This window comes from Mytilus edulis, chromosome 14 (assembly GCF_963676685.1).
Source record: "Mytilus edulis chromosome 14, xbMytEdul2.2, whole genome shotgun sequence".
NCBI lineage: Eukaryota > Metazoa > Mollusca > Bivalvia > Mytilida > Mytilidae > Mytilus > Mytilus edulis.
This window is the reverse complement of record NC_092357.1, coordinates 53729320-53746222: the sequence shown is the minus strand read 5'-3', so window position 1 is coordinate 53746222 and position 16903 is coordinate 53729320. Positions and strand designations below refer to the sequence as shown.

The 16903-nt window shown below is 32.0% G+C and overlaps 1 protein-coding gene across 1 annotated transcript; it reads right to left on the bottom strand.

The window, feature by feature from the left end:
* Window positions 1-364: 364 nt before the first annotated feature.
* On the bottom strand, window positions 365-13686 carry LOC139503696 (failed axon connections-like). The gene is made up of 6 exons (XM_071293541.1): window positions 13582-13686; window positions 7479-7669; window positions 6105-6301; window positions 2506-2620; window positions 1635-1772; window positions 365-556 (listed from the first exon to the last, which is right to left on the bottom strand). The coding sequence occupies exons 2-6, from the start codon at window positions 7629-7631 to the stop codon at window positions 398-400; spliced, it is 762 nt and encodes a 253-aa protein (XP_071149642.1). The 5' UTR covers window positions 7632-7669; window positions 13582-13686; the 3' UTR covers window positions 365-397.
* Between the last annotated feature and the right edge of the window lie 3217 nt (window positions 13687-16903).

Genomic DNA, 16903 nt, shown 5'->3' with positions numbered 1-16903 from the left:
TGACTGATTAAGATGGAAATATTCATAATATTTTCTTTTGCAATGCTTAAACGGGGTAAAAAGTATTCCTGGAACATGCAACACGCGTCCTTTTATAAGATTTCTTTACATTTGAGTTAAACAAACGTAGCTGCATGTATATGAAACTATGAATATTACTCTTCTTTCTAAAAAAACACGACTTCTTCTTTTTTTAATTGGTTTTGATAAAAATAAAGAAGGTACCCAGCAATTCGAGAGGTCATAAGCAACATATATCGGTACTTTACCAACAATGGGTTTCAAATCCAGCCTTGCAAGTTAGACTTCGGTGATAGTTGCAATAAGCAGTTTAGCGAAGAAGAAAATTATCGTAAGCCTCGTTTCCACATTTTATTTATTATTCTATTCTACTATATTATATAGATTGTTTGTCCCAGTCTGACCAGTATTTTGTTTTAACTCTATCTACAAATTGTAAAATGTTTGGACATTCTTTTTTGATAACGTCTCTCATCGGAAAGTTTATTGGAACATCCGTGATCTGGATAATAAAACCAAACAGGCAACAGTCAATCTGAGAGAAAAAAAAGAAGATTAGTCTCAAATAACTTTGAAAATCTCTGTTTTCCGTTAATTTTTAAGGATGTACTTAGGTGAGGTTTTGGAAATTTGTGTCAGATGTTCGGACTCCTTGATTTTTCGCTCTGCGATACATGCAACACTCATTTTCATTTCATGAAAGACTTCAATAGCTCATAAAAGGTCATTGTCCAAAGTTTAAGGCGATTCTTCATTATTTTTCTATCGATTTGAGACCCAAATAGTCCCAATGCAAATGTAAGGTAAAAGTCCGAGTCAGCCTTAAATATCTCATCTTATAGTTTTTTTTTTTCTTATGTTTTGTTTTAGATATCTGGTATTGGTCCTTGAAAATCTCTATTTGCGTTTTTTTTAATGATTTCTATATAGCTTATAATAGAGTTTCATGTTGCGAACGCAAACTATTAACTGAATTTAAAACAATTGATATCTAATGTTGAATCTAATACCTTCACATTAATATAACTGAAGATAATACTTATAATCAGTCAGTCTGGTACAAAAAAAATAATTTTTGAGGATAACTACCAATTAGCGTTTTGTAGTTTTGAAAAAAAAGACTAAACAATTTTCGTCTTTCTGGTCATCTTTTTTATGTTATGTGTTGTTTTGTAATTTTGGGAAGTGGTGTGGATGAAAGATACTTGAAGATTCTATTACATCAATTCACAACTTTTTATAACTCGACTAGAGCTTGACACGTGTCTATTGTTGAAGACTTGTTTGTTTTCAACCACTAGATTATGGATCACTGTCGTATTTTGTGCCGTAGGATTGCTGTCTCGTTAAGGCATATCTAACATTTTCCTATATGCAAATATCAAAGTGCAAATAATTTGATAGAATACAGTAAAACCTGTTTAAACCAAACCTCTTCAGAACTTAGGATTTTGTTCGGTTTTGGCCGATGTTCGGTTTTATCAGGTTCACAACACATACAGTTGATATAACGGTGCTTACGAACACGTTTGGTTTATACAGGTTTTAGGTTTATACAGGATTAGGTTAGCCAGGTTTCACTGTATAACACTCTACTAAAAAATAATAAATACCAAAGTTGGGTTATCTCCCATCATAAACGTCTTGTCGCCTAAATATTTTGATATGGCTCTGATATCGTCACTTCCGATTTTATATATTTCTTCGTTGCTGTGACGACCTATTCCATGTGAAACTGCTCTATTTTTTACCTGTAAGATAGATTAAAGTGGTGCATTGCATAAATGATAGTTTTAGTTGATTAGTTATTGGCTGCTTAACGTCCAGTGTCACATATGTGCGCATGTTCAGGACGAGTTTTAAATGGAGAGAAGTATACAGTTTAACATTGGTATAGAAAAAGTCTGTTTTATTCTCTGCTTAATAGCTGAGCGGTCTTTTCGATGTATTTTCATTTAAAAATGATTATTTCGGAATTGATTAAGTCAGTTTAAATTTGCTTCCTAACTATTATTCAAAAGTATTTCTATTTGCTGCGTATCAACCAATTCGATCTGACGACATATGCATATAGGCAAATTGGCGGTTTCCAGGTGTAGTATACAGCCAATTGAAAACTACATTAATAGATTTCTCCATGATAATACATATACACATAGCCATGCGAAGAATGTATTGGCATAGCATTATTTAAAACTATTTTTACCCAAAACTTCTTTTGCCTGCTGTTCTCATTGTTTTAAAGTTAAAAGTGAAATGATAATTGATATATGGTAATACTAATATTGGTTTAGGTGTAATTTGTTACATTATAACTTTTTACCAGAATGTTTTTTCTTGTAATCTTATATTCAGTAGCATCCTTTCAGAGAAGGTGCAACGATTGAAGAGTTCCAGTTATTAGTGTTTGCAAGGGCGATAATGTTGCATGCGATTTCCCACTGTAAAGAGTTCGTATAGTTGTTAATTAGCTTAATTACTTACACTACTACCAAGATGTTCTGCAAATGCCTTAGCTTTTTCTGGATCATCACTTGGTTTTAAATATTCCAAATACTCATCAACGAAATGATCAACATATCTGTACCAAAATATTGACCTAAAAATATAAGATAATTAAACATTTTTATTTTCTCATTTTTAATAATATTTGGAAACACTGTACAGTGGTTGATTTTCGCGATATCTAGGACCTAACCTTTTTGATACGTGATTTCTTTTTGTCTTATTTCGGAATCTTACTCATTGATCAATTTTACACGATAGAATATTTTCATGATTTTATCTAAATCTCTAAAAAGATAAGCGAAAAATACATCTCGATTTCCAAAAAGTTTGTCATCAATAATTTATTATCAATTAACACATGACATGGGTAAAATCTCTTTGTTCTTACTGTGCAATAATCTGGATAATGCACAGCAAAGGTGTGCATTAACTACCTCAGACAAACTGCACAGTTCAAATCTATTTTTACCTTTAGGGGCGGTTCCTGGATTTTGAAATGGGCGTTATTCTATAAGATTTTAAAAAATATCACGGAGTGTAGCGAGCCTAAAAACAATTTTGACGATTTTATGCTAAAACACGATATTTTGTCCAATCCAAGGTTGAACGACCTATTCGCCCCCACACCCGAATCCGCCATCTGCCTTAAAGTTACGACAAAGTTGAACTTTGTACAAACAACGTAGTTTCAAAATTGGAAAAAGAAAATTTTAATTCTCATTCCTTTTCTTTTTATCTAAGCTGGGACATAAAATATTTTTTTCATATTTTGTGTACAACGTAAATCTTAAATAATATAAGTGTTTTAAAGTCCTGAAGAAAGATAGTTGAAACAATTTTTGGTAATTTCTGGCAAAAAAGAAAGATATCCGAATAACAGAAATATGATTAGGATTAGTTTTAGACTCAATGGAATTTATAACGACTTTTTGAATATTTATTCAATATAAAGTGGCTATTTTTGGATCGAGTTTAATCAGGATCATATTTAAGTTTGTTTCAAAACAGGGGGATTAGCTGGAGATCAATCAGACTTCATTTAGATAGACGTGTCTTAAAAATTAATACAGTAAATAAAAAGAAATTTGTTGGGTTGAGGGAGTACAAATTTGGAAAGAGAAACGTAATTTCTGTTTATTTAACATTTTGAATTTGGTTAATATAACATCTTCCTAGGTTCATCGTTCTCTAAGCATATCATTGAGGGGACAGAAATTCAAAAGCAATTAATCCAAACTCAATTACCCTTTCAGTTATGATTTTTCCATACACCGATTTGAAAGTACACAATTTGTCAAAGTCTTAATCGTCACTAATTAAGTAAAAAATAGGAATAAACAGAAACATTTAAAAAAATCTATCATTAAATCGCAATTTTAGAATAAGTCTAAATATTGAAAATAAGCTATTAATTTAAAACTTACCAAAGTCGTCTTTCCCCCTTTCTTTACCCTACAAGAAACTTTCCTAGGATTTGTGGATTGAGGAATACCGTCCTCATTTCTCAAACGTTCACGGAAATTGATTGCATCATGTGTTAAAACAGTTATTGGCCAATCAAATTGGTATATAGGATTGAATTGCACGGCTCGTGTGACCCTTTAACCCGAACTCCTACGTCGTTCGGGTTAATTAGGGTCACACGAGCCGTGCAATTAAATCCTATATACCGACAAGCTTGGTCAATAACTATAACTTACATTGCTACGCTCCTACTAAAAAGCGCCCGGAAGCGCCCGAGAGCGCCCGGGAAAAGAAAAAGCGCCCGGAGAAAATAAATAGCGCCCGGGGAAGAAAATAAAGCGCCTGGGAGAAGAAATAATAATATTTTATAACAATAAATGTTTTCCTGAATAAAAAAAAATAATCATTGCTTGTTTTGTCTAAAGTGTGAAGAAAGTGTTGTTGCACTTTTACATTTTAGATTTCAAAATTGTATATAAGTAAGTAAGCCGTAAATATAAACAAGAGGAAATAGAAAAATCATGAATGAAATTATCCTCGGTCAAAACGTATATTTCGTTATTAAAAAAAAATCAGTGCCCGAGGTCTAATATTCACAACAACTCTTCAAAGTTTTGTATTTTATTGAACACACTTCAGCTTGAATTGACATTGGAAGATAGTGGAAGGGTTTCAACATGCCTGTCACTAAGAAAAGTCAACCCCACTGCTTGAGCGAATATAATATTCTGAACTTGTGGAATGTGCAGTTAAAATTGTAAAAAAAAAAAAATATATATTTTTTTTACTAAAACCAAAACTGTTTAAACCGCGGCTGCCTATCGGTGATTCAATGTTACTTTATTTTATACCAAACATCTGCTTTTAACATGCAGTATAATTGTTTTATTTGCTGATGCTGATATACATGTGCGTGTCACTTTTATCGTTCTTAAATAATGTGTTACTCTTTTAATTTTATAAAATTAATATTTATCTGTAAATTTTCAGTTGTTATGGCATTTTTCATTTTGATATGGTCGTTGAAAAACATGTATTTTGATGTCTAACATTTTATAAATCTTCAGCATAAGCTGTTATCCATTATTATCTGTCTTTCAAAAAAGTATTCATCTATTATTGTTTAAACTGAAACATTCATACTTGTTTTGTGCCTTATTACTAATGTTTATTATCTGAATTGGCAAAATACTTGTCTAAAATTTAAAAAAAATCAATGTGCATAACTTATTTCATTTCATTTCATTCTTCACCCGGGCGCTCCCGGGCGCTTTTAAGTAGGACCCCATTGCTAACATCTTTTTTTAAACATGGTTTCAAGAGTAACGCGGACTGGTATCAAATTCCAGCAAATGCTTTTTTGAAACCAAATCAGACACACAGAAAATATTTAAATTTGTTTTATTTGTTGACTTTTTATTATACTAAAGCATATACATGAGATTTTTTACATTTTCAGTGCTGTCCTCTTCATCGGTTGAGAAAACCGCTGATTTATGGTAAACATGTTACTTTAGTTTTCTTTTGTAAGTCGTAAGTTCGAATGCAATTTACGATTTTACAACATTTACAAATGTGCCATTGACGGGAATGGTTCGCAAAGTATATTTCTTTTTTGATAGGCAGGGGATATTTAAAAGTTGACGTGATCTATGCATGCAGATGTTGAAAAAAATATACATATCAGATATACTCAAAAAACGTAGCCAACGATATGAAACAACATTTGGAACATCACCAATAATACACCCTAAAACATGTAACGACTGTACATCGAGCTTTGATTGTTTCAGACAGAATATAGTATATGTATTTTGAAATATATATCTTCTATCTAAATCAAACGTTCAGACTGCCTCTCTAACAGAAAAGCTAATCTAGCAACAGCGTACTTGTATCAATTGTCCTGTCAGTATTTAAATAGATACAAAACCATTTTTTAATTTTACAAGAAGAGTGTGCAAATAGGGAGATAAAAAAATTTCATTCTAACTTAATGCTTAAGTTGATCTCTGGTAGATCGACATGCCGTATTTGTCTCATTGGCAATCAACCCATACATCCTCTCTTTTTTATAAACTAAAGATGTTTCAAGTGTTTAACTATCTTACCAAGTCATATCTTCCTCAATCATTTTGAGAAATGCCCTCGATATTGCCTTCTCGACATCTGATAAACAATTCTCCATGGAAACGGAAAAATAATCTGTCAGATATTCAATTATTAAGTTGGAATCAGGATATTCCTTTTGGTTAAACATAATAAATGGACTTTGACCTTTTGTCGACATACCCATGTGATCTACAACCTACAATACATAGTTGGTCATGCATTTAATGAATTCCTGCTCCGTGGTATCATAATTATACAAAATTTCAATCCTGGTGTCTATGATAAGTTTATATACAACCACTGGGTCGATGCCACTGCTGGTGAAGTTTTTATTACCCAAGTGTATCACCATCCCAGTAGTCAGCACTTCTGTGTTGAGATGAATTACCATTGATATGGTCATAATTATAAATTAACTGTTTACAAAACGTCAAATGTTTTAAATACTAATGCTAACATCAGGAATCGATGGCAAAACTTTTAGGAACTTTTAGTCTTCAATGCTCTTCAACTTCGTACTTTATTTGACCTTTTATTTTTTATTATTCGAGCTTCGCAGTTGGATCTTTTGTAGATGCAATTTCAGTCCTGGTATTTATGATGAGTTTATTTACAGTGAGTCAGAAGATGGCAGCACAACCATTAATGTCACTAGTTTTAAAATGTATTTAATTGTGTACATTTCACACATGGCTACTAACAAGTACTGTACATGTAGCACACAATCCATTATATATATATAAAATTCAAGAAGTATGTCTGTTAATCTTTTTTTTTAAACCCAGTTTAATCACTTGTCTTGTTTATGTACTTGACTCAAGTCAGGAATGTTGTCGATGATTATTGTTTGTGGTGTTTCGGTTTTTTTTTTTTTTGTTGGATTTGGTCGCTTACACATTCACGTATATCCTATATCCCTTTACATTCATACCCTTATAATATAAGATTTGTATAGCTATAATTTTAAATTGTTCTGCTTTTTTGTTAGAAGTTTTGCCTTTTATTCAAATGTGTGTTGTTGTTGTTTTTTTTAATTTATTTCGGGTCTTTCTTTCTTTACTTCTAAAGATGTTCCAGACCAAAGAGACTCGGGAAGAATCTTTTCTTTTTAAGCTCGATCCTCCTCCCGACCTTGTTTCCGATTTTCCAACTAAGAGTGCAGCTACATGTATCCAAAGAGACGCGTGACCAAAAACACATGACACGTGCACATACATTAAAACTAGATCTTTTAAATTGTGCATACAAATGTACGTTGAAATTGTATATATTAAAATACACGTATCAAGCAACTAATACACTTTGCCTTTTTTTTTAAATCACGCGATGATTTTACATAGTTATATAAATATAATTTAGTTTAATATACTTACTTCAAATGGGATTTTATTTATTCTTAACCACGTTTCTAACTTTACTGCAAACGGAGAGAAATTCGGGACTCCTTTTGACATTATCCTAGGAAATACATGCATGTAAACAACGTCTTGTTTCCATTCGGGTTTCCATGTTTTTGCAGCAGCCATCCTGTTGACTTTCTGTCGTTCATACACAACACACCACCCTCATATACAGTCGAAATAGTTTATGTAACAGAAACAGATTACCTTCAACGTTGATAAAAGTATATTTGACCATATTGATATGGTCATACAGGTAATACGGCGATTGATCCATCCTTGTGGCAATTCAATACATGTAAATACAGGTATACATAAATAAATACACTGGGCCAAGGATATCAACAACAGGAATTCACCCTTTGTAATCTGTTATGTTACGTAAAAATTGAAATACTTGCAGAAGGCATATACGTGTAAGATAAGCTATTATAGCTATACTATTCTCATTTTTTTAGCAAGCTTTTTAAATAACGTCAGCGGTCATATAGAAAAAGAAGAATTAAAAGTATGTATCATTATTACGTGGTACAAAAACATTTTAGAATGAAAAAAAAATCAAATCAAACTTCTTAGTCTTGGTGTACATGTATAAACCTAGGATTATTCTGTTCGTAAATACGACCAGTTTCTAACCTGCTTCCGTTTGACTGTTCGGGAGATATAAATGAGCAAACATAGCCTACAATGTATATAGTATCTCAAGACAATACAATACAATTTATTACAACTTAGGCACAAGTATGGTGCTACAAGAGGATAACAATTATACATTAACAATTACATATATACTTATACATTTACATGCAAGACACACAATAAATAAATATGTGATATCATACAATAAAACTGAAATATATTTGGTTGATTTGTTTGCAAAATTCTTAATTGCAACGTGGTTAGTTAGAAGTTATTGTAACATGCTATGAATTATAAAAATATTTTTCAAAGTATCTAGCATAAGCGAACTGAGAGTCTTCTGTAATTTTCTTCTTATTTATTGTCCAAATTGCAACTGAACGGGATGCATATTTAAAAGATTTCACACAACCACACATCTGCCTTCATTGGAAAAGGAGGGGCATTCCCTTTAAATTGAAAAAAAGGTTTTATTGGTTGTATATTTTCCTTCAATAAATATATATATACTTGTGAAAACAAGACGAGGATGCAAGCAATTGGAACTCATTGTACCACCTTCAACAATTAGCAAAACCTATACTGTATATTTAGCTGTAAAATGCCGTTATGTGACAAAATAAGGAAAATTGCAGTGATAAAACCAACATTTATTTCTATAAGAAAAATGTGGTTCATCTATTGTTTGATCTTTGTTGAATCTCATCCTCGTTTACGGTCGAATTTTCTAAACTATAATGCGTGCTGTTAGGTCTTATTGTAATAACTATACGTGATGAATAACTTGAAGAATCGGTTCTTTAAAAGTGAGCCGAGCACACATATACATCTTATTCTTTAGATATTGCAAACTTCTAACATTTGCAATTGAAATCAATATTTTTCATGATACTAGCAATTGCAGAAATTGATTTTTCCATTTTTTTTCCTCACTTACACACAAAGATTATAATTGTACTGGTGTTGTTTCAATTATTGTACTTTGTATTTTCGAGTTTTAGCAGATTTATAATTCGAAACAAGACAATAATAATTCTTTTCTTTTATGCATTGAAATTCTGTAAAAAAAATTAGGGCTTGCCATGAATAACTGTCTTCCCGTGCTATGTGCACGTGTCACAAATACAAACTGGCTGTATCTTGTGACTGAGTTATGTGTTTGGCCTGGAACCACACACACACACACACACACAATAAGACTAGTCTGCACCGTCTCTGACTCTGGGACTAACTCTTGCAGCTAAAGGCAACTCTGGTTAGCGCGACGTATATTTTTATAGTTCATCATGGAATACGATCGACAGTTGGAGCTGCTCAGTGTCATACTAAATCCAATCTGCTTTATCGAACCAATATATCAGTTTATATAACAAACCAAAAATTAAGTGAATAGTCTTGACCAATATTTCTCTAAATGAGTGACAAATTCAATTAACGGATTACAGAAAAATTAGCACATAGAGGATAATTTACACTAGAACATACAGACTTATTTATGGAATTTAAGATATACGAATGATAGATGAATTTTAGTAAAATTTCGCTAACAGAAAATCAAACTGAAACATGTAATAAGATTACATTAATAGTAAATCTTCTAAACTTAACATAAACATCTTACAATAAAAAATAACAAAACCTGTGAGTGAAATATTGCAATTAAAGACAAACACTGATTTTACGAAATTATGTTATAAATGTCTGAATATTCAAAATCAAATGTTGTCTATTTTTCCACTGTAACACATTTATGACGTTGTAGCCTGAAATCTACTGCGAATTACAAACATCGATATAAATGCGATAGCAGGATGTTATATTATCCTGTAAGGTACTACTACTCAGACTACTAGTATGTCTTTAGTTTGCATTCAGTAACAGCAAGCATCACGGTATATGGTACGGTGTGTTACTGTATTGCTTTGTAGTTTTTATCTTTTGTACCGGTAAATGTATTCGTGGGTTTAGTATTTTCTTGTACTCATTTTATTTACGTCTTGATATTCACTCGAAGTTAGTACACTGATCGAGATTATAAGTTGTGTGATGGAAATTTAAAAATCTAGTGTAACTCAGTCAAACTTTTGTGTGCATGTATAACATCTAAAAAAAAAATTCTGAAGGCGGGGTGAAATTGAGCTTGCTAAATTGTATACACACTTATTTATTGTTGGAATTCCTATATTACCTCTAGATGTCTTTTTGTACGTTTATGCCGTCGTGTTAAAATTAACTGTACTTTTTCCATTCGTATGATCATTTTTTTTCTGTCATTCTTCATGTTCTTCGAGTTTTGATATATAATAAATATAATTGACTCTTGGTTTAATAGCATTCTTACCGAGTTCCTTTACAAGATCAATTTGTTCCCCGATTTAAGAAATATTTTCACGCGTGGCCATGGTGTGTGCGACTTCAAATTAGTAATCTGGTTTTTTTTAACAATGATATTTTAATTTTCTTTCCTTTTCATACTCTATGTTATACTGTTCAACCATTACAAGAATGAGGCAGACGTTACAAACTGGACAATAAAAAATCACAGTTTTAAGAAAAAGATAATTAAATATAAGACGATGTGGTATGAGTGCCAATATAACAACTCTCCGTCCAAGTCATAATTTGTAATAAAGTCAACCATTATAGGTTAAAGTGAGGCCTTCAACATGAAGCTTTGGCTCACATCGAATAGTAAGCTGTAAAGGGTGCCCATATGACTAGTGTAAAATTATTGAAACAGGAAAACAAACGGTTCAATCTATATGAAAGACGAGAAAACCGAAACACTTATTTACTACATCAACAAACAACAACTGAACAACAACCTCCTGACTGACAACGTTAACGTCATCATAGAAGACGTAATTGCAAATGAAATCCACACAGTGTGCAAACTGCTTAAAGGCACATAATTTGTATGGATGCATGACTGTTACAGTATATAACTCTCAAGACTGTATAATGCATTGCAAGGGTAAATACCTTGTACACAGTGGAGCTACATATATGTGAGCAGAATTAATTTTAATCTTTCAAATTTTATGTATGGAATTTTAGATGAAACTCAGAGTAATACATGTTTTTTTAGTGCTCATATTTCGGTTAAATGGACACTATGTTACTACGAGGCTGTATTCATTAAATGAATCATTGTCTGAAATCTGCGGGGAAACTAAAACAAGTAGCAGACTGTGCATCGGCACTGGGTTGATTTTAAGATACATTTTAATTTTCATTTTCAACATTTGGTTTTCTGTACATAATGCACTGCAAAATAACTACATTTTTCAAACAACTATATGATCTTATCCTAATTCCCGTATATATATATTGTGGGGAAAAAAAGGCATTATTTTTTGTTTTTTTCCTTTTTTCTTGATTCATTGACTTCTGGTGTTTCATTTTTTTTTGCTGCTTTTTTTATTTTCAGATGGATGAATTTGATAAACTTCTGTAACAATTTCCTGTTTTCCTTTCTGAGACTTAGCTTAGGGGACATTACTCTTGAAGATCACTGATACGTTTTTCACTCGTTTAAACTTGGTCGATTCCGTTGGCAGATTGTCAACCATTTTCATAATATATTTTAATGCTCTATAACTTTATACTTGTTTGGCTTTTTTACTATTTGGAGTTGAGCGTCACTGATTATTGTGTAGACCTGAGCTTGGTATATTTGATAACTATTAACGTCTAAATACATTGTATATGACAACTTTACGAACAATCCACGAATGTTGTTCCTCGTCGGATAATCTATAATTACTAGTATACAGGGCTAGTATCGTAATATACTTCGTCTGAAATCTATCACAACAAATACAAAATCACATTACTTTACCTTTACATAGATAATAAATAATATGTAATATTTTTATGCTTTATTCTGATAAAGTTGTATAGTAACAATAGTATACACTAGGATATAGTCATAATATAAAAGTACAAAATTACTTAAAGGTAGATATGTTGAGGTAGATAAAAAATACACTAGGTACAGATTATAACATGCCCTTTTCGATATTGGCCCTGGTATCATCCCGAGACTCCCATATCGGCCTCGAGGCTTTAGCTGAGGGCCGATATGAGTCGAGGGATGATACCAGGGCCAATATGGAAAAGAAATGTTATAATCTATTTATCACATATTTAAGTTTTGCAGAGAGGAGGAAAAAGTTCAATTACAACACCGTCATTGTTCGCCGTTGTCGTTAAGGACGCAATGACGTCACGTCATTTGAAATCAGGGCACAATATAAATATACTCTTTTTTGCCCCGGGCAATTTTGAGGTTATTGCATATATATGCAAAACCTAAGGTATCATAACAAATATGTGATAACTTATTCTAATATTTTTGTATTGTCACAAATTTATCACATTGCAATTTTGAGCATTAGCTTTAATAACATGATGACAACTTACTAGGCAACATGATTGTAGTAAAGTCGCATTATGCTCTAGCGATATTGTAACACTGTGCAATCTATTAAGGAATAAAAGACGTTTGAAAATGACCCTGCATTGAAGTAGATGAATGTGGTATTTGCTCTCCTTGTAAAGTCAACCTCGTATCATTGTATTTACATCATGCTCATCCCGAAACTTTGTTACACAATAATACAGAACAAAACCTAAAATTGTCCGAGTCCTTTATATTTTAACTATATTTACATAGATATAAGAAGATGTGATATGAGTGCCAATGAGACAACTCTCCATCCAGATCAATTTTTTTTAAAGTAAACAATTACAGGTCAAAGTACGGTCTTAAACACGGAGCCTTGTCTCTCACCGAACTGCAAGCTAAAAAGGCATCAACAAATTATTAGTGAAGCCATTCATATGGGAAAACCAACAGTCTAATTTATATAAAAAAACGAGAAACACTTATGAACCACATGAACAAACGACAACGATTGTACATCAGATTCCTGACTTAATAGGACAGGCCCAAACAGTTGCAGCAGGTTTAAACGTTTTAATGGTACAAAACCTTACACCCATATCTAAAACAAAAGAGTTACATCACAACATAGAAAGACACACTATAAAATATCAATTGCAATGGCTTAACTCAATCAAAAGACATATTAACACAAATCAACATACACTGAACGATTAGATTTGATCTATGATACAATGTAAATACAAAATAAATAAAACAAAGGATGCATAATTTAAATAACAAGACTATACCGCTGTTATACAGGCATAGGAAATGTAATATTTCGGAAAGTTTTATTTTGTTTTTGGGGAGCATATACATTGTATATATCAATATATCACAGAGGCCTTTTCTTTTCAGTTTATTATATCAATGGTTCCTTCTGCAAATATTTCTTAATTCATGTCTTATTTCCGGCACTCTCCACGCATATATGAACGGATTGGTCAGTGCGTGTGCTAAGAATGGAATAGCCAGTATAGAATTTACCTGATGTGATAATTGTTGTCCTGATATGACCTCTATCAAGTAAAATATAACCATAGGCCCTGTCAGGATTAAAGAATGGAGGGAAATGACAATGCTGGTAGTAAACGCGCGCATCTCCCACGACTTCCGTTTTTTAGAAAACCAATTAGGTTTACCAATATCCGTTGATATTCGATCATTGTTGACTTGTAAATCGTTGAAACCATGTCTCACTTGGTCTTTCATCTGTATCGTAAAAGGGTTATTCTGTTCTTGACTGTTTGAACGATTTGTATTTTGTATCTCGCTTGGAAAATTTATTTCAATGTTGTCTATGCACCTGGTTGCAGCTATCAAAAGATTTGGGCGTATTTTATTGTCGATGTTGGGTGTATTAGTCTTTGCACTAGGATAGGAATGTCTCTGACAAAGTTTTCTTTTTTTAAATGAATGTTCTTTATTTGTCGAAACTGTGTTCATGTTTTCCGCTAGATATGCGAGCGAATTTTTCTTTGCATGTATTGTCATGTTATTTGTTTCATTAGAACTATGTACCTTTGTAAGATAATCGGCATTTTGTTGATCGCTTTGACCTCTCGATACCCTTCTATCAGCTCCATCATGAGAAGGGTCTTGATCGATAATTATTTTGTTGCCAAACTGTGATTCAGAAAAAAATGTATTTTTTGTCTCCTCGGTCGTTCCGGTATTCAATTCGAAACCTTCTCCTTCTTGTTTACAGACTTTATGTGCATCGATGTCTGTTACTTTCGATCTAGAGTTGATAAACCAGATTGCATAGGAAATGCTTTTAAATGTCTTTACTCTTCTGGTGTTAGTTTCTTTCTTGTCCTCTTCAACAACAAATTCCTTTACCCGGGTTGTAGAATTTCTGGCTTTAAAGTAAATTTTCCAAAGCTTAAAGCTAGTGAGTATTGAAATATACATAACTAAAATTATAATTATCGCTATTGGTCCAAAAATTGTACCTACAAAAATACCAACGTTATCGTCGTAGAGGGAATGACGATTACAACTGGATAGTTTGCTGTTATGTGGAGTAAGTGTAATAGAACATAGGGTATACAGAAAAACTAACAGAACAGTTCCACCGATTACCTTGAATTTGTAATTATCAAACCGTATTCCATAGTTATATGATTTGACTGTTATGTATCGCTGAAGGCACAGTAGAAACATAAGACTATAATTAAGAACCATTCCGAAACAACTTAAAAATATTTGAAAGATACACGCGCTAATGTGTATAGGAAGAAAACGGAAGATGCTGTCGAGAACAATCATAGTGACTGCAGAGCTGGTAAAAATGTCGCTGAAAAGCAAGCCCAAAACAACTAGATGGTGAAATGTTTTCTTCAGAGCTTTCATGCAGACAGCAATATATAATATGTTGATTATTACTACTCCTATTCCCATGGAGATCCATAACACCATACCCCAACTAATCTCATCTGTGTTCTGCTCAACCGTCGTCTGAAATTGATAACATTTTGTAATTGGTATCTAAAATATCTAAATGTGATTGTGACTAGATTTGATGAGTCCAATGGTTTGGTTTAGTATTGCGGACGTACATATCCAGTTGCTCGTGCGGGTAACAATTCAGGTATTACAGTAAGTAAGTAAGTAAGTAAGTAAATAGTTTATTATAGTGTCACGATCCAATATACATCATCATATAAAATATAAAAATCTTTAAAACCATATTAGATCCCTGCCTTTAAGACATATGAGACACTTTCATCCTTTTCAAACTAAAAAATATATACTATAATGTAAAAGAAATATTTAAATAATAAAACTTTTCATGATACTAAAAATTCTAAAAAAAAAAAAAACTCTTTTAAGTTCATTTATACAATCAATAATGATTAAAAATTTACAAATTAATCTTCCTACGTTTAAACATAAGATGTAATGTCTTGGCTAATAAAACCTGAGCATTATCACAGTTCATAATAAAATCTCTCTATGGGATATTTGCAGAATTTCAACGGAGGCAATTTCTTGGCATGATATACGAAGAAGTAGAAGAAAAAAAAGAAGGAGAAACAGTGAAGGTAAGTCGTAAATTATAGTTTAAAATAACATGCACTAGGAAATCAAACATAATAACAATTCACACAAAAGAACTTCAAATAAACTCACGTTAATTGTTCCCTTTTCTTTACTTGTATTATACGGTAATGAGAACTAGAAAACAAATTAATATAAATGACATTAATATTAACTAGTAAAATACATATCTTTATGAATGCAAAAGAAAGAAATGGAAATTATTACGCACATTTCGTTATTGCACATATTGTCAAATCATCACAGTTAACAACAATTGTCATTTAATAAAGGACTTTCTTTTTTGAATTTTCATTGTAGTTAGGTATTTTTTGTTATTTTACGTTCACACATGTTTAATGACTAATATTGAAGTATTGATTTATAACTCGACCCTCAGTGTGTTAGATATTTATTTATATCTTGATTCATTTTATTCCGCTTTTGAATTAGCAAATACAATTAATCATCATATATAATTACGCGTGAAATCTTTTTTTCAGGTACAATACCATATGATGGCTGCATAATGAGTGAGTAAATGAAGGGAACTACATCATGTACATACTGTTACTTCATTATCACAATCAAATAATACTTTAATAGCGATTACAAGAAGGTGTAAAATCATTGACTTCATAAAAAAACTAAATAGCTACATGTATTATCACATGGACATATTACATGGCGCTAATCAGTCTGATAATTGTACTATTAATTTATGTGGGATGTCGGTCATATTTGTCACGTTTTCGTAAATTGTACTTTACAAATTAAACCGTTAGTTTTCTCTTTTAAGTTGCCAGCAAGTATAAGAGTTATCTATCTTTACCTTTAATTTGAGAAGGAAAATGATAACATCAAATAGATTTTTTAATATTATTTATAAAAACGAAGATGTGGTATGGTTGCCAATGAGACAACTCTCCACAAGAGACCAAAATGACACAGAAATTAACAACTATAAGTCAGATAGGCCTTCAACAATGAGCAAAGCCCATGCCGCATAGTCAGCTATAAAAGGTCCCAAAATGACAATGTAAAACAATTCAAACGAGAAAACTAACGGCCTTATTTATATAAAAGAAATGAACGAAAAACAAATATGTATCACATAAACAAACGAAAACGACTGAATTACAGGTTCCTAGCTTGGGACAGGCACATAGATACATAATGTGGCGGGGTAAAACATGTTAGCGGGATCCTAACCAATACATTTAATTTATTTCTATTTTATTTTGCTACATCAAAAAGCAACCAATCG